The sequence below is a fragment of the Canis lupus genome, chromosome 9 (genome assembly GCF_003254725.2).
Source record: "Canis lupus dingo isolate Sandy chromosome 9, ASM325472v2, whole genome shotgun sequence".
Taxonomy (NCBI): Eukaryota; Metazoa; Chordata; class Mammalia; order Carnivora; family Canidae; genus Canis; species Canis lupus.
The window spans coordinates 28,104,849-28,130,469 of record NC_064251.1 but is presented as its reverse complement, the minus strand read 5'-3'; the positions used below and the strand labels follow the sequence as shown (position 1 = coordinate 28,130,469).

General features: G+C 41.4%; 1 protein-coding gene and 1 non-coding gene across 8 annotated transcripts in view; one reads left to right on the top strand and one right to left on the bottom strand.

Annotated features, from left to right (window-relative positions):
• The first annotated feature begins 391 nt into the window (after positions 1 to 391).
• Positions 392 to 25,621, top strand: part of SPAG9 (sperm associated antigen 9) — a 145,979-nt gene continuing 120,749 nt past the window's right edge. For all 7 annotated transcript variants that reach the window (XM_025440309.3, XM_025440308.3, XM_025440306.3 and 4 more), the window contains exon 1: positions 392 to 870. In XM_025440309.3, coding sequence (XP_025296094.1) covers positions 568 to 870 — 303 coding nt within the window. In that variant the 5' untranslated portion in view covers positions 392 to 567. The remainder of the gene's footprint in view (positions 871 to 25,621) is intronic.
• Positions 23,345 to 23,450, bottom strand: LOC112655728 (U6 spliceosomal RNA). Its single transcript, XR_003133857.1, has one exon. It is a non-coding gene; the product is annotated as a U6 spliceosomal RNA (small nuclear RNA).

Below are 25,621 nucleotides of genomic sequence, written 5' to 3'. Positions count from 1 at the left end.
ACGACACCACGCCTGTCGTGAGGAACAAATGAGAAAGCCCTTTGTGAGCTGCGAAAGGCAACAGAAATGTTAGCTTTGTGGGTCCCGGGCGGCCAGTCCCTCTTCCCGGACCCCTCCCTTTCCTCGGGGACCCGCCCTGCGAGTCCGCCGGGCGCTGACAGTTCTCGCCACCCGCCTCCAGCCGCCCTTCCCATTGGCGAACGCGCCCGCCGCGCGGCGCCCAGTGCTGACGCCACGGCGCCCCCTCCGCCGGCGCACGGTGACGCACGGCCCCGCCCCCCGGCCGCGCCTGGCCTCCCGCGGGGCCCCGCCCACCGGGCCGACGCGGCGCGGGTCCCGCCCCGCGGGTGACGTGTGGCGCGCGCGGCCCGGCCGCCCCGGCAGTTGGTGCAGCAGCCGTTGGGCTGAGTGCGCTCACCCCACCCCTCCCCTCCTCCGGCCCGGACTCCCCACCCCGCCGGGCGCAGCCCCAGCTCCGGCCCCAGCCGGGCCCGTCCCGTGCGGGCCCGTGCCGCCCCCTCAGCCGGCGACGCCCCGGGCCGCCCGCCCGCCCGCCCGCCCGCCACCATGGAGCTGGAGGACGGTGTGGTGTACCAGGAGGAGCCCGGCGGCTCCGGGGCCGTGATGTCGGAGCGGGTGTCCGGCCTGGCCGGCTCCATCTACCGCGAGTTCGAGCGGCTCATCGGGCGCTACGACGAGGAGGTGGTCAAGGAGCTGATGCCGCTGGTGGTGGCCGTGCTGGAGAACCTGGACTCGGTGTTCGCGCAGGACCAGGAGCACCAGGTGGAGCTGGAGCTGCTGCGGGACGACAACGAGCAGCTCATCACCCAGTACGAGCGGGAGAAGGCGCTGCGCAAGCACGCCGAGGAGGTGAGGGCCGGCCGCCGGGCAGCGCGGGGGCCGGGGGTCGCGGCCCGGCCGAGGAGGGGGCGCGCCGGGCCTCCCGGGGGGCGGGCCTGTGGCCGGAGGTCGCCGGGACCCCCCGGCCGGCGTCGGGAGCCGCGGCAGGCTAGTGGGTGTCCGGGACTAGGGAGGGAGACGAGGAGGCAAGGCCCGGGGCGGGAGCCACAGCTTGGCCTGAGGGCACCTGAGATCGGCTGGGGGCGGAGACTTCGGGGTGGCCTGTAGCCGCCTGTAGTTCAGGGAAGTTTCCGACCACCGTGGGATAGTCAGGCGGCGGTTCAAACTTTTACCATGGTGAGTGTGTGTGTGTGTGTGTGTGTGTGTGTGTGTGTTGGGGGGGGGGCATTTAAACACTTCTGTCCTGGGTATGTAACTTCCGCTGGTTCCAGTACCTTTCTAGGGGATTGCTGCTTTGGGAAGTTAGACATCTCCCTCTTTCGGTCAGTTTCTTCCTGACGTCTTAACCCTGGAGAGAAAGAGGTTTTGTATTATGTTTTATGGGCCTTGGCTGACACTTTGTCAGCACTGAGATGTTGTAGAGCAACAGTCTTGTCAGTAGAGCGTACAGTTTTGTTTTATTGACATCTCACACCAAAGCGTTCCCCCGTGTCAGGTGGTCACCTTGGACAGTTCCCCTGACGAACCCTCTGTTTATTTATGAAGAGCGCTGGGGGGCGGGGCGGGTTGAGGAGGTGTAGGTGACTGACTGGTGGCAGCCTTTTTTTAGGACTGCAGTTTACAGGTGTCTTTAACCCTCGCACCTCGGCAGTGACCTCGGAACCCTCGCCTCGGGTCCGTGAGCCTTTTGGAGCTCTAGAGTGCAAGTGATAGGCCTTGGACTTCTTGAGACAGTCCAGGATTTAAGCTTTCAGGGTGTGTTGGCATTTATGTCTACGGAATTTACCTAATTCAGGCGAAGTGTTCATCTTTGTTTTCTGAGCATCTAATCTAATACACCGGGCTAAATACATGGTGATTGAAGGAAACTAAATACTGAATTATTGAACCAGCAACATGTTCTCTTTGAAAAATGCTTGGGGCAAAAAGGCATTAGGATATGAGATTTATTTAGCAGCTCATTTCCTAACCCTGAATACTATCCCCACTTAGACTTCTGTTTTGTCACATATACCTTTGTACCAGGTCACATAGTTCTCTTTTTCTTAAGCTTGACTATAGTGATGATTTCTAGTTCTGATTTTGTGATCCATTTGTCTCAAAGGAATGCCATTGCATTTGCCAAACAAAATTGACTTTGTGTCAAGAGTATTTCCAAGTATATAGAGAGGGAGGGATTGAAAAAAAATCTGAAGATGGGATTGCAATGTCCAGTGGCTTATTAGCACTGTTTATAGAACAGAGGTCGTGTACTACTTCTGAGGTGGCGTGCTGTATCTTCATCCTCATACAGGCTATTATCTGACCAATGTGTGGATGTACTAGGAAGAGACATGTATACACAGACGAGGAGCAGGCCCAGCATGACCTATCACCTTGGATAAAAGAAATGCTCCCTCCAACTTTAAACTCCTGTAGGGACATGTGAACATGGCAAAAGGCCAGGGTCACACATGCCAAGAAAAATATCTGCTTACAGGTTGCAGAATCAGGAAATAAAACTAACTGCTACGTACTGGATTGTATATTAATTTCTTAAGTAAATAAGTGACTTTTTTTTTGGTTATTTATACTTTTTCAAATACGTCTGTAAATTCTGTATTATGAGACCTTTGGGCAAAGAGCCATGACTTGAGAATAGAGAAAATTGATGAAATGATAGATGAGCCAATTCCCAGACTCCAAACATACAACCACCTTGTTATCACTTTTTGTGTAAGATGATAAGTCAAGTTTTACCCAGTTTCTGGAAATTCAGTCTTTCTTAAGCCAATATGCAGAAGTGAATTCTGTGTTTAATTTTCTGAGCGCTTCATTTGTGGCCTTTAATATGGAGCCTAAGAGTCTGCTATTGTAGCAAAAGTGCCTCAGAGGAAGGGAGGAAGGTTGGTTCGAATTCCTGCAAGCAAGACATTATAGCAACTCACACCCCCTAAAATATTCTCACCGTTTTATATACCCTCCTAGATTTCCACAAAGGTGCTCAGAATTAACTTACACTTTCTGGTGATGGACAATTTCCAGGCTTTCAAGTACTTTTGCTGTAAATACCTCCCTCCCTTCCTCCCTCCCTCCCTCCCTCCCTCCCTCCCTCCCTCCTTCCTTCCTTCCTTCCTTCCTTTCTTCCTTCCTTCCTTCCTTCCTTCTTCTCACACAGTTCCATGTATTCATGAGAGACACACAGAGAGGCAGAGACAGTCAGAGGGAGAAGCAGGATCTCTGTGGGGAGCCTGATGCGGGAGTGATCCCAGGATCCCTGGGATTATGACCTGAGCCAAACTCAACCACTGAGCCACCCAGATGCCCCAAGGAATTGGAAATTTCATCTTTATTCTAATGATATTGCTTAATTTGAATTCTTTGTCTTTTTCTTTGCTTTTATTTAAGTTTGTTTGGTGTGGAGTTAGCCTATTTTTGTGAATCTTTAAAAACAACCTAAAGGAAGGCTGCTTTTAGATAGATTATGATCAGTTTCAGGGCAAATGGGTTGGCTGGGTGGTTCAGTGGGTTAAACCTCTGCCTTCACCTCAGGTTATAATCTCAGGATCCTAGGATCTACCCCCACATTGGGCTCCCTGCTCAGCTGGGAGTCTGCTTCTCCCCTCTTACTCCCTCTGTGCTTTCCCTCTCTCTCTGTCTCTCTCTCTGTCAAATAAAATTTTTTAAAAAGCTTTAAAATGAAAAAGATTATAGTTAGTTTCAAATGCTAATGAAGAAATCTATCACCCTGTTGCTGACTACTCCACCTTTTGGGCTCCCTGGTCAAGCCGTTTATCTTTAGATTCCTTATCTAAGTTTTGTGTGGTGCCTTTGCCCATGCTATTCCCTTGGCATAGGATGCTTTTCCTCAGAGCTTCACCCTGGCTAGCTCCTCACTCTTGGCTCAGTTAAATTTCGCTTTTTCAGCTAGATTTTGTGTGTCTGCTCTATCCATAGTAAGCCCTATGGATCTTTGAATAATTTATTTGTAGATCAGTGGGTTTTTTTCCTCCAAGATTTTATTTAAATTCAAATTAATTAACATGTAGTGTAGTATTAGTTTCAGGAGGGTGTTTGGTTTTTTTTAAAACAATTTTAAAGACTACGTTTTTTTTTTTTTTTTTAAGATTTTATTTATTCATGAGAGACACACAGAAAGGCAGAGACATAGGCAGAGAGAGAAGTAGGCTCCTTGTGGGGAGCCCAATGTGGAACTTGATCCCAGGGATCAAGGATTGAGCGTCTGCTCAATCACTGAGCTACCCAGACATCCCAATATTTTATTTTTAGGTAATCTCTACACCCAACGTGGGGCTTGAATTCACAACGCTGAGATCAAGAGTCGTATGCTCTACTGAATAAGCCAGCCAGACCCCCCTCAATCAGGGATTTTTTTTTTCCAGTCACTGATTTTTAAAAACAGTGACCTAGAGAGAGATGTTATTCTTGCGAAGACTATGTTAGTGTTATTTATGTTTTGTTCAAGTTCTGATTCTTTTAAAATAAACCTGATTGCTTTGAGTAATTAAAAATAACCAAAACCCCAACTTTTCTGATAAGTAGGCAAATAAGTTTAAGAACCCTTTTCTTTTTTTTTTTTATTTTTTTATTTTATTTATTTATGATAGTCACACAGAGAGAGAGAGAGAGAGAGGCAGAGACACAGGCAGAGGGAGAAGCAGGCTCCATGCACCGGGAGCCTGACGTGGGATTCGATCCCCGGTCTCCAGGATCGCGCCCTGGGCCAAAGGCAGGCGCTAAACCGCTGCGCCACCCAGGGATCCCAAGAACCCTTTTCTTAGGAAGTTTTCTTTTCTTTTCTTTTCTTTCTTTTCTTTTCTTTTCTTTTCTTTTCTTTTCTTTTCTTTTCTTTTCCTTTCCTTTCCTTTCCTTTCCTTTCTTTTCTTTTCTTTTCTTTTCTTTCTTTCTTTTCTATTTATTTATTCATGAGGGACACAGAGAGAGAAAAAGGCAGAGACACAGGCAGAGGGAGAGGGAGAAGCAGGCTCCATTCAGGGAGCCCGACGTGGGACTCGATCCCGGGTCTCCAGGATCACTCCCTCGGCTGAAGGCGGCGCTAAACCGCTGAGCCACCGGGGCTGCCCAGGAATCTAGTTTCAAGTATTTCTGTGTGCCTTGTTTCTTATTACCATTATATTCAAAGTTCGAGTTTATTTAGCATGACTGAGTGGAGGGAGATTGTACTTAAAAATGCACTCTCTTCCTCCTCCCTTTCCTCCCACCATGTACTATAGAAGCATATTTGAGGAGAATAAGCTGAAAAGAGAATATCTTTGCTGGGAAGAAGATGTTATGATTATGTGATTTTGTGACGACTTTTCTGTGGCTTTTTGCTTAAAAGAATTGGAGTGATTAAATACTGAGGTGAGAGATACTACTGAGAATTTTCAAATTAACTTTTCCCCAACGAATTAGTACTTAAAGCAGTAACAAAATTGATGTTTTATATGAAGACTTTAGTCAAATTATTTTCTTTGGAAGGGTATGCTTTCTGGGCAGGAAAGCAGGCTTTTTTGATAGTGTTCTTTTTATTGATGTTCTCATTCATAAAAATATTTAATCAAAACTGTTGAGGAAGTTAATTTTGATTTGTTTTCAAGGTAATTTACAATGGCCATTGAGTTCATCTCTTTAATAAACACTTTAAAAGGAAAATTTGATGTCTTTTCACTGAGTCTTATGACATTATCAAGTAAGAGGAGTGAAGAGGAATTTTGCATACTTAAAACTTAAATTTGTTGATGGTGGCTCTTGAGGACTTAGGGAGTTAGAAAGCAGAAATTCTGTCTGCCTCAACATTAAATTTATTCTGTGCCTTTAGCAGGGTTGAGTTTTTTTTTTTAAGATTTTATTTATTTATTCATGAGAGACACAGAGAAAGAGAGAGAGGCAGAGACACAGGCAGAGGGAGAAGCAGGCTCCCCACAAGGAGCCCAATGTGGGACTCAATCCCAGGACCTGGGATCACGCCCTGAGCCAAAGGCAGATGCTCAACCGCTGAGCCACCCAGGCGTTCCTAGCACAGTTGTTATTTACATTAGTATTATGATGATTCTTTAGGTTTCTAGCCTTAATTCTGTCAACTCTGGTGTGTTTAGGAGTTTAACTTTGCTGTTTTATTTCAAGTAGAGCAGCAGGAGAGGGTGGTAACATGTCAGCACAGGAGAACAGGTTGTTGTCTGTGAGGTGTTAACATTTGACATCTTACATGTTTGAATATACATATTATCTGCCAGTTTTCAAACTCCTCTTAAAAGTGAAGTTCCTCTGTAGTACCTGATCGGTGGTTTTGAAACCAGTATTTTGTGGTATCTTCATTGAGCTAAAGGTTTGGGTTCAAGAATTGAATCAGGTACTGACTTAATTTCTCTGTTGGTTCAGTTAGAGTAAGAACAGTTTTTTGGAATGTCACGTTACATAATCCAAACCTGTTTTATTTATATTTTTTAAATATTTAAGTAATTTCTATACCCAGCATAGGGCTTGAACTCATGACCCCCGAGATCAAGAGTCACATGCTCTTGTGACTGAGTCAGCCTGGCATCCCTGAAACTTGTTTTAGATTGCTCAAGAAACATTTCATGTTTCATTAATTTCAATATTACCTAAATTATTTTGTACATAAACCAATTCATTTAAAATCACACTTTTATACACATAAAAGTATATATTTTCATATACAAAAAAATACCATTGTTGGGGCACATGGCTGGCTCAGTTGGTAGAGCATGTGACTCTTGATCTCAGAGTTCAAGCCCCACATTTGGCATTGAGTTTACTTAAAATAACTTTTTTTCTTGCTGAGCCATTTTGAATAAGCTTCATATTGCCCCTAGTCAGTCCCTACTTTGAGTCATTTTTTTTTAAAGATTTTATTTATGTATTTGAGAGAGAGAAAGACAATGCATGTGCACGTGAGATAGAAGGAGCAAGAGGAGGGGCAGAGGGAAAGGGAGAAGCAGACTCCTGCTGAGCAGGACGCCAATGTGGGGCTGGGTCCAGGACCTTGGGATCACGACCTGAGCTGAAGATAGACACTTAACTGACTGTGCCACCCAGGTGCTCCTCAAGACCCTTTCTGAAATGGACAGTCTATTTGTTCCCTGGGGGAGTATGTGTATGTGGTGGTGGTAGTAGTGATGGGGTTGTTGCCTTTTGAGATGGCAGTCTATTAACCATTGATTAGCTCTTAAGACAGATCTTGCCCTTTACCTTCAGAGATTTCTGAATGTAAATATGTGAGATACCATTATGTGTCCTTGCTACTGTGACATTCACATTTTTACTTGGTTAAGATCACAAAAGAGGGAGTGCCTGGCTGGCTTGGTCAGAAGAGTTTATGACTCTGTATCTGGGGGTTGTGAGTTTGAGCCTCACATTGAGTATGGGGCTTACAAAAAAAGAAACAAAACTTTAAAAACACAAAAGAGAATATAAAAATGGTAAGGTGCCTAGTTGCATCCAGGTAGGTACCTCTAATCAGAGGATGGATTAGTAAAGTAAGAACTACTCACTAGATTACTGTAGTTTGTGCCATAGCTCATTAATCAAAGAATTCAGTGCTTGAGTCTGGTTCCTGTTTCTTGGACTCCTTAGCTTACCTTTTACTACCCACTACATTCTTAAATCATATGGAACCTTTGGTTCCCAGGAGAGCTAGTGTTAGAATATAGCCAAATATGTGTTTTATTCTGTTGACTGAGTTAATGGCTGAGTTATATTAAAAATATTTTGCTATGCTCAGCACTCATAATGAATACAACTCTTATGTAAATTACTATTAGAGATAAAATATATCAACATAGATCCAGTTTAATAATATATGTAACATGTATTCAAAAAACTTCTATTTAAATATATGTGTGTGTTGGGCGCCTGGGTGGCTCATTTGATGAAGCAGTGACTCTTGATTTCAGCTCAGGTTGAAATGACCTCAGGGTTGTGAGATCGAGCGCCATGTGCTCAGTATAGAATCTGCTTGAGATTCTCTCCCTCTTTGTCTCCCCGCTTCCCCTCTAAAATAAATAAATAAAAAATCTTAAAAAAATATGTGTGTGATTCTGTGCATTTTGAAATCTTAGCCAGCGATATTTTATTTATTTTTTAGTGATCTCTATGCCCAGTGTAAGGCTGGAACTTGGGAACCCAAGATCAAGAATCACATGCTCTTCCCACTGAGCCAGCCAGGTGCTCTTAACCAGCAATATTTAGTTGGTAGTTTGAAGCAAGACTGTTTTATTCACTTAGGAATTATAGTGTCCAGTAGTTAGGTGCCTCCAAAAATTTTTGAGCTGCACCTCGGAAATTTACATATTAATACAATAAAGAAGTTTCCAAGGTGAGGATATAGAGTTATTAGAACTTTCAAAAATTGTTTTTTCCCCCTAAGATTGATTTTATTTATTTATTTATTCATTCATTCATTCATTCATTCATTCATTCATTTATTGAGAGTGAATGAGTGCCCACGAGTGTAGTTGGGGGGAGGGTCAGAGGTGTGGGAGAAGGGGAGAAAATCTCAAGCTTACTGCCCACCGAGTGTGGAACTGATAAGGGGCTTGATCTCATGACCTTAAGATCATGACCTGAGTCCAAACCTAGAGTTGGATGCTTAACTGACTGAGCCACTCAGGTGCCCTTTTTTAAAAAAATTATTAAACTTTTTAAAGTTTAAATTTTAAACTCCCCCTACCTAGCTTTTTATTAGGCAAATGTTCAAACATACAGAAAAACTAAAAATGCATTGATATCTTTAAAAAAAATTTTTTTTTAAAGATTTTATTTATATGAGAGAGAGACTACCAGCAGAGAGGAGAGGGAGAAGCAGGCTCCCTGCTCACAGGGCTCCATCCCAGGACCCTGGGATCATGACCTGAGCCAAAGGCAGGTGCCCCAAAATAATTGTAGTTTAGATACTTCTTTTTTCTTTTTAAAGATTTTATTTATTTATTCATAAGAGACACAGAGAGAGAGAGGCAGAGACATAGGCAGTAGGGGAAGCAGCCTTCATGCAGGGAGCTCAATATGGGACTTGATCCCAGGACTCTAGGATCATGCCCTGAGCCAAAGGCAGATGCCCTGAGCCACCCAGGCATCCCTAGATACTTTTCTTTTCTTTCTTTTTTTTTTTTTTTCTAGGTACTTTTCTATAAGGAATTTAGATCTGAGATTACAAGACAATAATGAAAATGGTTAATTTTTTTAAATTTAAAATTACAGTATAAAATATGATGGATTGTCTTTCTTGTTTGAAGCTAAGATACAGAAATTGAGAAACATCCTTTTTTTTTTTTTTTTTTTGAAACTGATCCTTTTTAACAGCTGAGAGGAAACTCCTATGATCTTCTGGTTCTACTGTATTCCATTTCCATAGGTTGGTAAAAAGATAGACACATAGGTGATCAGAAAGAACAACTATTTATTGAGTCAGGCACTGTTGTAGGCTCTGGGAATATAACTACAAACAAAAAAAGACAAAAAAAGTAGCCTGTACTTTTTTCAGTTTATACTGTAATAAAGAATAAACAAGCCAGTTATTGTAATCATAGATTGTGACAGATGCCATTCAGGGATTTACTTATTTATTTGAGAGAGAGTGCCTGCGTGCCAGCAAGAGTGTGCACACACACGTGCACACAAGCACATGGGGGCGGGCAGTGGGGCAAAGTGGGAGGGAGAGGAAGAGTGAAAGAATCCCAAGCCAACTCTGTGTTGATATCATGTGCTTGATACCATGACCCTGAGATCATGACTTGAGCAGAAATCAAGAGTCAGTTGCTTAACCAACTGAGCCACTCAGGTGCCCCACCATGCAGGAAATTAAAAGAGGTGATGTGATAAGGAGTAAAGAGGCAGGTACTTTAGATGAACAAAGAAGTATATAAAAGGGTAAGCTGCCCATGCAGGAAATAATTCATCTCATAAAAGTACTTTTTTAGATCTGAAACTTTAAACATGTATAGTCAGAGTTTCTCCTAATTGTTATCCTTGAAAATTCATACAAGTGAGCAGCTCTCATAAGTGCATTTCTTCTGTTTTTTGTTTTTTTTTTTTACTATTCCTTCTCATACTTCTCAGCAATATTTGACTCTTTTGGTCACTCTTTCTTTAGGAAACATATATATTTACATATATATAAAATATGTATTTTAAGTTTTTATTTAAATTCCAGTTAACATATAGTGTTATATTCGGTTCAGGTATACAGCATAGTGATTCAACATTCATACAACACTCAGTGCTCATCATGACAAGTGCACTCCCTAATCCCCCTCACCTATTTCACCTGTCCCCCCACCCACTTCATTCTGGTAACTGTCAGTTTGTTTTCTAGAGTTAAGAGTCTGAAGGAAACGTATTTTGGTTCTGTGACTTTGAACTCTCTTGATTTTTCCCCTTTTTTCTTTTCTTTTTTTAACTAATGAATTTGAGAGAAAGAGCTAGTGCATGTGTGCACAAGTAGGGAGGGACAGAGGGAGAGAGAGAATCTCAAGCAGATTCCCTGCTGAACCTGGAGTCCCACTCCAGGCTCAATCCCAGGACTTGAGATCACAACCTGAGCCAAAACCAAGAGTTGGCTGCTTAAAACTGAGCCACGCAGGTGCCCTTCTCCCCGCCCCCCCCTTTTTTAGTAGAATCTATGCTGGGCTTGGGTCTTGAATTCATGAACCCAAGAATAAGAGCTGTATGCTCCACTGACTGAGCCAGCCAGGCATCTCAGTTTTCCCCTTTTTTGACCACTGTGGATTCTCCTTAATGTTGTTAGCTTCAGTGTTCCTTGGAGTTCTTTCTGGGGTTCCCCTCTAGCTCTCATTTGCACACTGCCTAACTGGTATTATTCATTCCCATGGGTTCAGTTATAATTTGTTGACCATTCCAAAATGTGTATCTCATTCATTTCATAGATATTTATAGAGCGTTGACTGTGTGCCTGGTACTGTGTCCATTGAGGACACAGTGGTGAGCAAAACACAGAAGTTTCTTCTCTTGAAGCTGATAGCTGTTAAGAACTTTAAAGTCAGATCTCTCTCTGGAGTTTCAGATCCACATTACTGTTGTTTCTCGGACATGAATGTCTTCTGACACGTCCAAACCTGAACTTCTCTCCCAAGCTTGTTGCTCCTCTGTTCCCTGTGTAAGGGTTACCGCTATCTGCCTGGCCAGATAGCTCATCACCTTAACTCTTCTCTCTTCTTTCTTTTCTTTTTTTTTTTTTTTAAAGATTTTATTTATTTGTGTGTGAGAGAGATTGAGCATGAGCAGGGTAAGGGGGCAGAGAAAGAAGCAGAATCCCTGCTGAGCAGGGATCTGAACTCAGGGCTCTGTCAAGGACTTGGAGGATTCTGGATTCATGACCTGAGCCAAAGGCAGACACTTAACCCACTGAGCTACCCAGGCACCCCAGCTCTTCTCTCTTCATTCTCATTGCTACCTTCTTTTGTTTCCAACTTTTAAATATTTCTTCTTATTATTTTATTTGTTTTTTTCCAACTTTTAAATATTTTTGGAATCTCTACTTCTTCCAAAACCATTTCCACTGCACAGTACAGACTGCCAACATCTCTTGGGCCAAATCCAAACTCCATAGAGGTGGGATTTTGTGTCATTCACACTGTTTTCTGGTATCTGGCACAAAGGAAGTATCCAATGAATATTTCTGAATAAATGAATGGACAACTGAAACTGTCCCATGACTGATCTGTCTGCTTCCAGTATTGCCAACCTATAAACTGCCCATCATACTGTACCTAGATTTCTCCAAAATGGAAATGTGATCCAATCTTTCCATACTTAAAAGCCTTTAGTGGCTCTGTCTAAAGTTCTTAAGATACAAAGTGTTGTGATCTGGCTGCTCCTTACCTTACCACCTATCCTTTCCTTTTTGAGCCATCATACTGAACCCTTGGAGACTTGGAGTTTGTTTTGCACAAAGTATTTTCTCTCCTGGCCTTCTTAAAAACTGCCTCTTTGCTTGGTACTGTTTCTCTTCTGTTGCCTGGCTAACAGTATGCATCTTTTGGGTTTCAATTCTGGAATGCCTTTTATGAACACCCAAGGATGGATTATGCCCATCTTATATTGTCCCACAGCATACTCTCCCTCCCCCTCACGTAACACTTCCAATGTTTTAGCAAACTGATCCATGGCTTTAATTCCCCTACTAAACTACTAGGATGCAGTAGCTATTTAATAGATATTTGTTATTTAGTTGGAGGGATGGATGAATATGCTAAAGGTCAAATTGCTAAGCCTAAGTATTTAAAGTTCTCTTTTGTGCATTCAAGTTATTTGTCCTTACCAATGGTGCCAAGTTATGCTAAAACTTCCAAAAAATTCTTCAATAGGTCTTTTGACTTTTGTACATAAAAAAAAAAAAAACAAGACAAAACCACTTCTGAGGGTAGTTATTGCAAATGATTTACCTACACTGTCTTCTACATAGTAGATATTCTAGAACTACTTACATGTTTAAATTGAAATATTAAGATCATAGGCATTATTTCTGCATTTGCAAAGGTTGGGCTGGGTGATCTTTTTTTACTTTCTTTTTTTTTTTTTAAAGATTTATTTATTCATGAGAGAGACACACAGAGAGAGGCAGAGACACAGGCAGAGGGAGCAGCAGGCTCCGTGCAGGGAGCCCCATGCGGGACCCAATCCCCAGACTCCAGGATCATGCCCTGAGCCAGAAGGCAGACACCCAACTGCTGAGCAACCCAAGCGTCCCTTTTTTTATTTTTTATTTTTAAAAATGTATTATTGTTTTTTATTTTTTTATCTTTTTTTTTTAAGATTTTATTTATTTATTCATGAGAGACACAGAGACAGAGGCAGAGACATAGGCAGAGAGAGAAGCAGGCTCCATGCAGGGAGCCCGACGTGGGACTTGAACCCGGGACTCCAGGATCACACCCTGGGCCAAAGGCAGATGCTTAACCACTGAGCCATCCAGGGATCCCTGTTTTTATATTTTTTCTTTGGTTTGGTTTGGTTTGGTTTTGGAAGGTACCTAGGTGATTTTAAAAGTCATGTTAGCACCACGATTCTCTGATTATTTTAAACTTAAAAAAATTTTTTTTTAAATTTTTATTTATTTATGATAGTCACACAGAGAGAGAGAGAGAGAGAGAGAGAGAGGCAGAGACATAGGCAGAGGGAGAAGCAGGCTCCATGCACCGGGAGCCCGACGTGGGATTCGATCCCGGGTCTCCAGGATCGCGCCCTGGGCCAAAGGCAGGCGCCAAACCGCTGCGCCACCCAGGGATCCCCCCAAAATTTTATTTTTATTTTATAAAAGATTTTTATTTATTCATGAAAGACAGAGAGAGAGAGAGAGAGAGAGAGGCAGAGACATAGGCAGAGGGAGAAGCAGACTCCCTGCAGGGAGCCTGATGTGAGACCCTATCCCAGGACTGCGGGATCATGCCCTGAGCCAAAGGCAGAGATGCTCAACCGCTGAGCCACCCAGGCACCCCTGATTATTTTAAACTTAATGTGGCTTTCTTTTGTATTTTAATTTTAGATTTGAGTTGCTGCTTGAGAAATAAGTTTGTTTGAATAAAATTTCCACACAAATGAGGTTAAGTGCCCAAACTTAATTTTAGCAATTTGCTTAGTATCTTTTGATAGACATTTGTTTTTTTCCCTAAGATTTTATTCAGAATTTATTTAGATTTATTTATTATTTGAGAGAGAGAGGGCATGCGCATGTGAGTGTGAGAGAGAAATGAGTATGAGGAGGGGCAGAGGGAAGAGGGAGAAGCTAACTCCTGCTGAGTGGGGAGCCCAAAATGGGGCTCGATCCCAGGACCCCAGGATCATGACCTAAGCCGAAGACAGTCACTTAACTGACTGAGCTACCGTGGTGCCCCAACATTTATTTTTGAAGAAAAGTTCATTCTGAAGAACAAAGTATTTTATTTCTGGGGCATTGAAAATATATTGGTTAAAAGCCTCTGCTAGCCTATTATGATATAAGTACAATTTCTAATTTCAATTATCAAATCCTTAATTTGAATTTTCCTTTAAGTTACTTGTTGCCCTAGCCCCCCTTTTGCTACCTATTCAAAAACAAATATCTTTTATTTTTTTATTTTTAAAGGATTTATTTATTTATTTGTTTGTTTATTTATTTATTTATTTATTTATTTATTTATTTATTTATTTATTGGTTTTATTTATTTATTTATTTATTCATGATAGACACACAGAGAGAGAGAGAGACATAGGCAGAGGGAGAAGCAGGCTCCATGCAGGGAGTCTGACGCAGGACTCGATCCCGGGTCTCCAGGATCACACCCTGGGCCGGAGGCGGCACTAAACTGCTGAGCCACCTGGGTTGCCCCCAAAACAAATATCTTTTAAAAAGTTAAACAGGTTGTACAGAAGTGTGGAATCAAATCAACAGGCTTTTGTAAAACCAGAAGGGTAACTTTTTAAAAAAAGGCTATTGTCCATGGTTCTACTATGAAAATAGTCTGCTTGAACTTGTTTAATGTGATTTGGGAAACATTTGACAGAAATTACCCACTTATTTGTGGCTCTGTTCAGTTTTAACTCTTTATTTTTTTATTTTTATTTTTTTTTAAAGATTTTATTTATTTATTCATGATAGACATAAAGAGAGAGAGAGACAGAGACAGAGACACAGGCAGAGGGAGAAGCAGGTTCCATGCTGGGAGCCCGATGCGGGACTTGATCCTAGGTCTCCAGGATCACGCCCTGGGCCGAAGACAGGCGCCCCAACCGCTGAGCAACCCAGGCTGCCCCAGTTTTAACTCTTTACAAAATAACTTTCATGCTGGGTTAGGAATTCATCCAGTAATTTGCTCAGTATTAACCAGCTCTAAGCTTGCAGAGGGCCAGGAAGTGAGGAAAGATTTCTGAATAGCTAGGATGAATGTCTCAAAGTTTGTGTACTAAAGTTCATGATGTTGGCCTGCTGAATAAACATTTAAAGGCAAAGTATAGGGGATCCCTGGGTGGCGCAGCGGTTTGGCGCCTGCCTTTGGCCCAGGGCGCGATCCCGGAGACCCGGGATCGAATCCCACATCGGGCTCCCGGTGCATGGAGCCTGCTTCTCCCTCTGCCTGTGTCTCTGCCTCTCTCTCTCTCTCTCTCTCTGTGACTATCATAAATAAATAAAAATTAAAAAAAAAAAAGGCAAAGTATATTCATAGTAACCTTATTTTATTCTTGAAAATTTTTTTTTATTTTTAAAATTTATTTTTTATAGTATCTTTATTTTATGAGAGAAAGAGTGCACACATGTAAGTGGGAGTTGGGTGAGATGGAGATGGAGAGTGAGAGAGAGAATCCTAAGCAGGTTCCATACCCAGCATGCAGCCTGATGCAGGGCTCAGTTTTAGACTCTGAGATCATGACCTGAGCCAAAATCAAGAGTTGGGTGCCTGACCAACTGAACTACCCAGGTGCCCTCATAGTATCCTTATTTTATTTTATTGAAACAGGTTGTTTTTTTTTTTTTTTTAAAGGTTTTATTTATTTGAGAGAGCAAGAGTGAGAGAGATCACAGAGGGAGAGAGAGAAGCAGACTCTCTGCTAAGTGCAGAACCTGACCAGGGGCTTGATCCCAGGACCCTGAGATCATGACCTGAATGCAGGGGCTTAACTGATTGAGCCACCCAGGCACCCGTTTAATATCTTTATTTTGAATAAAATAGTTTCTTAGCCCTCAACAGGTTATAAACAGCAAAATTAAGAGAGTTTCTACTAGAGATATGTTCTTATATATAACAAATGGCAGGAGTCTCTGAAGTAGGCTACTGAAAATTATAAAAAGTGGTACAGTGTAGTGGCCAAGGGCAAAGGATCAGAATGCCTTAGTTCACATCCTAGCTGTATTACTTCCTACTTGTGAAATCATGGACAGGTTTCTTTTCTTTTTTTAAGATTTTATTTATTTGTTCATGAGAGATAGAGAGCCAGAGACACAGGCAGACGAGAAGCAGGCTCCATGCAGGGAACCCGACGTGGGACTCGATCCTGGGACTCCAGGATCATGCCCCGGGCCAAAGGCAGACGCTCAACCGCTGAGCCACCCAGGCGTCCCATGGACGGGTTTCTTAATGCCAAACCTTAATTTCTTAGTTGTAAATAGGGATAATAGTTGTAACAACCTTATAGGATTCTTGTGAGAATTATACCAGAAGAATGAGCTTTTCAAAGCTTCAGGCATTTGGTTAATCAGTACTAAATGTTATTAATATTTCTTATATCCACCTATCTATCCATCTCATTTATTTGTTTATAAAACAGATTTTTTTTTTTAAAGATTTTATTTATTTATTCGTAGAGATGCAGAGAGAGAGAGAGAGGCAGAGACACAAAGCAGGCTCCATGCAGGAGCCTGACGTGGGACCCGATCCAGGGTCTCCAGGATCACGCCCCGGGCTGCAGGCGGTGCTAAACCGCTGCGCCACTGGGGCTGCCTTATAAAACAGATGTTAGTTTAACACTTTGTGCCTGGACCAGGGGTATGAAAACGATTAGTCCAAGGTCTTGCTATTGAGGAGATCATAGTCTAGTGGGGAAGGCTAATGTAAATAACTAGGGCAGCCTTAGATAAGCATTTTAGACAAGTACTGTATATTCAAGGTGCTTAAAACCTAAAACCAGAGGGATAACTCCATAGAGATGGGGTGGCATTTAACTACCTTATGTGTCACAAATCCAAAGTATGAAGAGTTTGAAAGTGTGTGACATATTCAGCAAACTACAAAAACAATGACATTTATTTTTCCAAAATATTTAAGTAATAAATATTACTTAATATTACTTAGTTTTCCATGTGTTCTTTTTTTTAAGATTTTATTTTTATTTATTCATGAGAGACAGAGAGAGAGGCAGAGACATAGGTAGAGGGAGAATGGTGGGACTCGCAGAGATGTGGGACTCGATCTCAGATCCTGGGATCATGCCCTGAGCTGAAGGTAGATGTTCAATTGCTGAGCCACCCAGGCGTCCCTAGAAATACTTTTAATTTAAACGATGTTATATAAATATTTTTGTGCTTCAGTTTTTCTTAAAAATAGTTATGAAGATTACTTCATTTCTTAGTGATACTAGTCAACTGATAGTATTAATATTGACCTTGAAAATTTTCATTCCTCTAATAGACCGCATTTATTTAATTAGATTGAGTTGATTTTTTTCTCCCTGTGAAAATTTCACTTTATATAATTGTCAACACATATTTTTTCCCTTAAAATTTTTGTTGTGGTAAAATATTCATAGCATTAGAATGCCTGGGTGGCTCAGGTGGTTGATCTGCCTTTGACTCATATCATGATCTCAGGGGCCTGGGATCCAGCCTTGAAGTCGGCCTCCCAGCTTAGCAGGAAGTCTGCTTCTTCCTCTGCCCCTCTTCCTGCTCGTTGTCCCTCTCCCTTTCACTTTTTTTTTCTCTCTTTCTCTCTCAAATAAATACAATCTTCAAAAAATATATACATAGCATAAAATTTATCATTTTAACCATTTTTAACTGCATAATTCAGTGGTGTTAAGTATATTTGCCTTGTCATGCAACCACCACCTCTTTTCATCTCCAGAACTGTTTCACCATCTCAAATTGAAACTCCATACCCATGAAACAGTAACTCCCATTTCTCCCTTCTCCTATCCTCTGAAAACCCATCATTCTATTTTCTGTCTTTATGAATTTAAAGATTTTACTTATTTGACAGAGGGAGTGAGCACACAAGTAGGCAGAATGGTAGGCAGAGGTAGAAGGAGAAGCAGACTCCCCACTGAGCAGGGAACCCAACCCTGTGATCATGACCTGAGCTGAACGCAGATGCTTAACAGACTGAGTCACCCAGGTGCCCCTGTCCTTATGAATTTGACTACTCTAGGTACCTCATATAAATGGAATCATATGACATTTACCCTCTTGTGTTTGACTTGTTTCACTTAGCATGTTTTTAGGGCTCATCCATTTGTAACATATATCCTAATTTCACTCTTTTTTAAGGCTGTATAGTATTCCATTATGTGTATATATAAGCCTCTTATCAATAAATGGCTTGCTAATATTTTCTCCCATTCTATGTGTTATCTTTTTACTATAAAATTTTTTTAAAATTTATTTAAGTAGTTTTCACATCCAATGTGAGATTCAAACTCACAACCCCAGAATCAAGAGCCACACACACACATGCACTACTGACTGAACCAACCAGGTACCCTTCTTTTTACTTTCTTGATAATGTCCTTTGAAACATAAAAGTTTTTACTTTTGATGAAATGGAGTTTTATCTGTTTCTTTTATTGCCTGTACTCTTTGTGTATGTAGAAGAAACCATTGCCTAGATAGATGTTACAAAAATTTCACTTATGTTTTCTTCTAAGAGTTTTGTAGTTTTAACACTCTTAAACTTAGGTGTTTGATCTATTTTGAGTTATTTTTTTATATGGAGTCCAAATCCATTCCTTTGCATGTGGATATCCAGTCCCAGTAGCATTTGTTGATGAGACCATTCTTTTCTCAGGAATTATCTTGATACCCTTGTTGAAATATAATTGATTATAAATCTGAGGGCTTTTTTTTTTTTAAGATTTTATTTATTTATTCATGAGAGACACACAGAGAGAGAGAGAGGCAGGGACACAGACAGAGGGAGAAGCAGGCTCCATGCGGGGAGCCCAATGTGGGACTTGATCCCGGGACTCCAGGATCACGCCCCGAGATGAAGGCAGATGCTTAACCTCTGAGCCACCCAGGCGTTCATGGACTCTCTTTTTTTTTTTTTTTTTTTTTATGATAGGCACACAGTGAGAGAGAGAGAGGCAGAGACACAGGCAGAGGGAGAAGCAGGCTCCATGCACCGGGAGCCTGACGTGGGATTCGATCCCGGGTCTCCAGGATCGCCCCCTGGGCCAAAGGCAGGCGCTAAACCTCTGCGCCACCCAGGGATCCCTTTTTTTTTTTTTTTTTGTTCATGGACTCTCAGTTCTATTTCATTGATCTATACATCTGTCCTTAAGCTAGCACTATCCTGTTGTGACTACTGTCTTTTTGTAATAAATTTTGAAATTGAGAAATATGTCCTCCAACTTTGTTCTTTTTAAAGATTATTTTGGTCATTCTGGGCCCATCAAATTTCCATGAGAGTTTTAGGATCACTTTGTCAATTTCTGCAAAGAAGCTAGCTTGGGTTTTCATAGGGATTTTATTGAATTTGTAGATCAATTTGGGGTGTATTGCCATCTTACCAATATTAGATCTCCTGATCCGTGAACATGATGCTTTCTATTTATTTGGATTTTTAGTTTCTTTCAACAGTGTTTTGTTGTCAGGGTAAAAGTTTTACGTTTCTTTTGTTAAATTCACTTCTAGGCATTTAGTTCTTCTTTGATGCTTTTGTAAATGGAGATGTTTCCTTAATTTCATTTAAAAAATAAGTTCTTGGGCAACCTCGGTGGCTCAGCGGTTTAGTGCCGCCTTAAGCCCAGGGCGTGATCCTGGAGACCCGGAATGGAGTCCCATGTCAGGCTCCCTGCATGGAGCCTGCTTCTCCCTCTGCTTGTGTCTCTGCCTCTCTCTCTCTCTCTCCCTTTCTCTCTCTTTCTCTCTCTCTCTCTGTGTGCCTCAAATAAATAAATAAATAAATAAATAAATAAATAAATAAATATCTTTGTATTTAAAAAAGATTTATTTATTTATTTATTTTAGAGAGAGAGAGGGAGGGTATGTGTATGCCCAAGTGTATGAACAGGAGAGCAAAGAGAGAAGAAGAAGGGGAAAAGTAGATTCCCCTCCAAGTGCAGAGCCTGACATGGGGCTCAATCCCAGGGCCCCCAAGATGATGATCTGAGCCAAAATCAAGAGTTGGATGCTCAATTCACCAAACCACCGAGGTGTTCCTAATTAATTATTCTTGGAGTAAACTCTACCCGCCATGTGGGACTTGAAGTCATGACCTCAAGATCAAGAATAGTATGCTCTATGGACTAAGTCAGACAGGCACCCCTTAATTTCATTTTCTTATCATTGCAAGTGTTTAGAAATACAATTGATTTTTGTATATTGATCTTGTATCTTGCTGAACTTACATATTCCAATAGATTTAAAAAATATATATTTTATTTATTTATTTGACACAGCACAAGCAGGAGGAGTGGCAGGCAGAGGGAAAGGGAGAAGCAGGTTCCTCGCTGAGCAAGGATCTTGATTCAGGGCTTGATCTAGGACCCTGGGATCATGACTTGAGCTGAAGGCAGATGCTTAACCATCTGAGCCACCCAGGCACCCCATATTCTAATAGATTTTTTGTGTGTGGATTTCAAAACAATATTCATTCATTCATTCATTCATTCATGAGAGACAGACAGAGAGAGAGAGAGAGAGAGAGAGAGGCAGAGATTCAGGCAGAGGGAGAAGCAGGCTCCCTGCAGGGAGCCCGATGCAGGACTCAATCCCGGATCCCAGGATTATGCCCTGAGCCAAAGGCAGGCACCAGGTGTCCCCGTTTGTGGATTCTTTTTTTGTTTGTTTGTTTGTTTGTTTGCTTTTTAAGATTTTATTTACTTATTCATGAGAGACAGAGAGAGAGAGAGAGGCAGAGACATAGTCAGAAGGAGAAGCAGGCTCCATGCAGGGAGCTCAATTTGGGACTCGATCCCAGGACTCTAGGATCATGCCCTGAGCTGATGGCAGACACTCAACCACTGAGCCACCCAGATGTCCCTGTGTGTGGATTCTTGAAGACTTTTTTATATATACATTATCGTGTTGTCTGCAAATAGAGGTAGTTTTACTTATTTCCCCACTGCCTGCATGCCTTTTATTTAATTTTCTTGACTAATTGCCCTAACTAGAACCTCCTGGTACAATATTGAATAGAAATGGCAAGAGTAAAGTTTTTGTCTTGTTTCTGATCTTATGAGGAAAGCATGCAGTCTTTACCTATTAAATATGATGTAGTTGTGAGGATTTGAGGGAGTTCCTTTCTGTTGTTTGTAGAGTGTTTTCATTACGAAGAGATGCTGAATTTTGTTAAGTGCTTTTCCTGTAATTAGATAAGCCAGTGCTATTCAGCTATCTTTTTAGGTTGGAGTGTGTGGTTTTGTTTGTTTGTTTTAACGTTTGGAAATAACCAGACAGAAGTCTAATTTTATAACAAGTTTGGTAGTGTAAAAATTCTTTAAAAAGGTGTATGTGTGTACCTAAACATTAAAAATTACATGTGAAAAGCTAAAATAATGACTGTATCCCCTCCTTGGTAGGATGGTCAGGGAAGGTCACGGGGGACATAACATTTCAGTTATGAAATGAAGAATGAGGAGGAGACCATCAAAGGAGAGTATTCTAGGCAAAGGAAATGAGAATTTAAGGTAGGAAAAAGTTTTAATTAAGGAGTCAGCCAGTGTCGAGGAAAAAGAGGGAATAAAGTAGTAGAATCATGGAGGAGCTGCTCACTCACTGGGCTTTATGGGCCAAGGTAGAGTTTAGAAGTCTACACTTAAGTAGCCATTGATGATCTTCAATCAAAGCAATAAAATGTATCTTTAATTCATACTAAAGTATTTGTAGTGAAATCCTGTGATGCTGAGGTTTGTTGAGGGGAAAAAGGAAGAGTACAGACAAAACAGTATGTGCCATGTGCTGATAATTGTTGAAATTAGGTGATAATATTTAGCAGTTTATTTTACTGTTCTATTTTTTTTAAGATTTTATTTATTCATGAGAGACACACAGAGAGAGAGAGAGGCAGAGACATAGGCAGATGGAGAAGCAGGTTCCATGCAGGGAGCCCAATGTGGGACTCCATCTCAGGACTCCAGGATCATGCCCTGGCCGAAGGCAGGCGCTAAACCGCTGAGCCACCCAGGGATCCCTCTCTCCACCATTGATGCATGTTTGCGAATTCCCATTAGACACGGAAAAAAAAAAACCCACAGAAAATAACTGGAAAGAAAAGATGATCTACTGTTTGGTTTAAGATTTTATTTATTTATTTATTTATTTATTTATTTATTTATTTATTTATTTATTTATTTATGTAAGAGCACGCAAGAGGGAGAGAGAGCATGACTGGAGAGAGGGGCAGAGAGAGAAGGACAGGAAAAGGAGAGGGAGAATCAGACTCCCAACTGAGTTGGGAGCCCAACAGGGGGCTTGATCCCAGGACCCTGATATCATGACCAGCTGAAGTCAAATGCTTAACTGACTGAGCCACTTGGGTTCCCCTCACTGATTTTTTTTTTTTTAAGATTTTATTTATTCATGAGAGACACACAGAGAGAGAGGCAGAGACATAGGCAGAGGGAGAAGCAGGCTCCATGCAGGGAGCCCGATATGGGACTCGATCCCGGGACTCTGAGATCACGCCCTGGGCTGAGGGCAGATGCATTTAACCACTGAGCCACCCAGGCACCCCTAAAATGATCATGTTCTATTACATTTATACAATTATGGATGATAGTTTGGGCAGTAAGTAAAATTCTTTGTGTGTGAGTAAAATTCATATGTATAGCACTTTTTGGCTATTATCTAAAGGTTTTATTTGTTTATATTTACTTACTTTACCTATTTATAGATAAAATACATGCTCTTTGTGAAAAACAAAACGGAACCAAAGCATTATAGAAATACTTCTAGAATCCTGCCTGTTAGAGAAACCTCATTTTTAAAATTATTTTGAGAGAGAGAAAGAAAGCGAGTACAAGCTAGGTTGGTGGGGAGGAGCAGAGGGAAAGGGACAAGCAGACTGCCTGCTGAGCAGGGACAACCCCCCCCCCCCCCCACGTAGGTCTAGATGCCAGGACTCTGAGATCATGACCTGAGAGGAAGGCAGATGCTGAACCAACTGAGCCACCCAGGCACCCCTCCCTGTATGTTTGTTTGCCAGCACTTGACACTCTCAGACTTTTTGGGCTTTAGTTTTTAATCTGATATTTGTGAAACAGCCTTTTATTTTAATTTGCTTTTCTCAGATCACTAGTGTGGTTGAGCACATTTTCTTACATTTTGATGATCTACTTGCCTTTTCTGTGAATTGCCTGTTCAGTTCAGTTTTATGTCCTCATAACTGGCAACAAACTGGGTCTGTCTGGATAGATCTAAATTATGCTTTACAATGGTTTATAGTATTCCCTTATGATCATCAGTGGTTGTAACAGATCATTCTTAATGTTTTATTTTAATTTTTTATTTTATTTTATTTTTTTAAAGATTTAATTTATTTATTCATGAAAGACAGAAAGAGAGGCAGAGACACAGGCAGAGGAATAAGGAGGCCCCATGCAGGGAGCCTGATGCGGAACTCCATCCAGGGACTCCGGGATCACACCCTGGGCCAAAGGGTGAATCTATTATTTCACAAATTTGTGTATCATTCTTGTGCAGGGGCCATGCTAATCTTCTCTGTATGTTCTGATTTTAATATATGTGCTGTTGAAACTAACATGGGAATCTGTATTTTAAAGGAGACCTAAGAGATCTATCATCCAAATGTAACACAGGGACTTTATTTGGATCCTAGCTATAAACATTTACGAGACAGCCAGGAAAATCTGAACGGTGACTAGATATTCCCTATTATTTCATTAAGGATTGGGAAATGGTGCTATTCTAACTCAGTTATTCCTTCATTTTTTACCTAATTTTCTTATAGAAAAGAACTTTTCCCTCATCAACTGTTTGATTACCCTAAGGTATAGTTTGTACAAGAAAGATAGGATAAGTGTTATATTCTTCAGTTCATACTTTTATAATTTCCGAGAGGTCTTCCTTCTTCTTGCTCTTCCCTACCCCCACCTCTTTCTAAAAATAGCATAGTGTTCCGGTTTCATGGATGCAATGACTTTTCTTTGGTCTCTGAGTATTAATTATAGTTTTCATTTGTTCCTGTTTTGTCTGTTTCCTCAGAGTCCCATTTTTTTTTCTGGTAGTTTTGGTCTCTCTTTTTCATGTTGGAGCTTCAAGTGCCTGATAACCCTTAATTATCTCTTCATGTTTCAAGTGTGAGGCACTAAAAAAAGGAGGGCCAGAAGCTTTGTATGCCTGGAAGCAGTTTATTGCCTATTGGGAACCCAGATTTCAGTATCTTGGTCTTTTTGCTCAGGCATTGAGTTTTGCCAAGGAAAGATAATGTCTTGGGGAGTGGAGTGGTAGATAAGCCTAGTTATTAGAATCTGGGTGAGGAAAAGGGGCTGTCAGTATTACTGCTTGGTATATAGATTTTCACTTCTTCTTTTTTTTTTTTTTATTTGTCACCTATTTGTTAGTGGTATTCCCTTATCTAGAATCTCTCTTATTGAGGGGTGCCTGGGTGGCCCAGTCGGTTAAGTGTCTGCCTTTGACTCAGGTCATAATCTCAGGGTTTTGGGATTAAGCAGGGAATCTGCCTCTCTCTCTGCCCCTCCCTCCCTGCTTGTGCACATGTTGTCTCTCAAATGAATAAAATCTTTTTTAAAAAAATAGAATCTCTCTTATTGAGTTTATTCAGAAAACAAACTCCCTATCTTCTGTGTGGGTAGGCAGGAGGGCCACCTGACTGCTCTGTGATGGAACTGGGGGATGTATTAGGGATGTTACTAACTTTTACTAGTGCAACTGACTGGGCCACCTGTTTGCCTCCCTGCCCCTTTTATTATTTTTATTATTTTATTTATTTATTATTATTTTTAAAGATTTTATTATTCATGAGACACACATACACACAGAGGCAGAGACACAGGCAGAGGGAGAAGTAGGCTCCATGCAGGGAGCCCGATGTGGGACTCGATCTCAGAAGCCGGAGATCACGCCCTGAGCCAAAGGCAGATATACTTAACCACTGAGCAACCTAGGCATCCCTCCCGCCCCCTTTTATTTTTATTTATTTATTTATTTATTTATTTATTTATTTATTTATTAATTTAATTTAATTTAATTTAATTTTATTTTATTTTTAGTTTGGTGACTTTTTTTTAAATTTATTTTTATTGGTGTTCAATTTACTAACATACAGAATAACCCCCAGTGCCCGTCACCCATTCACTCCCTCCCCCTGCCCTCCTCGCCTTCTACCACCCCTAGTTCGTTTCCCAGAGTTAGCAGTCTTTACGTTCTGTCTCCCTTTCTGATACTTCCCACACATTTCTTCTCCCTTCCCTTATATTCCCTTTCACTATTATTTATATTCCCCAAATGAATGAGAACATATAATGTTTTTTAGATTTTATGTATTTGTTATTCATGAGAGACACAGAGAGAGAGAGGCAGAGACACAGGCAGAGGGAGAAGCAGGCTCCATGCAGGAAGCCCCATGTGGGATTTGATCCCGGGTCTCCAGAATCAGGCCCTGGGCCGAAGGTGGCACTAAAACCCTGAGCCACCCAGGCTGCCCTCCCTGCCCCCTTTTAAAAGTAAGTCTATGCCCAGTGTGGGGCTTGAACTCATGTCCATCCCCCCATCAAGAGCTGTGTGCTCTACCAACTGAGCCAGCCATGCACCCCTAAGTTGATTGTCTCCATCAGGATCAGATAAGATGGTTCGCATATTTATATTGGTAAATGTCTCATAAATTTCTCTTAATCTATAAGAGTTCTCCATTTTTTTTCTCCTTGCTATTGAGTTTTGAAGAAATTGAACCAT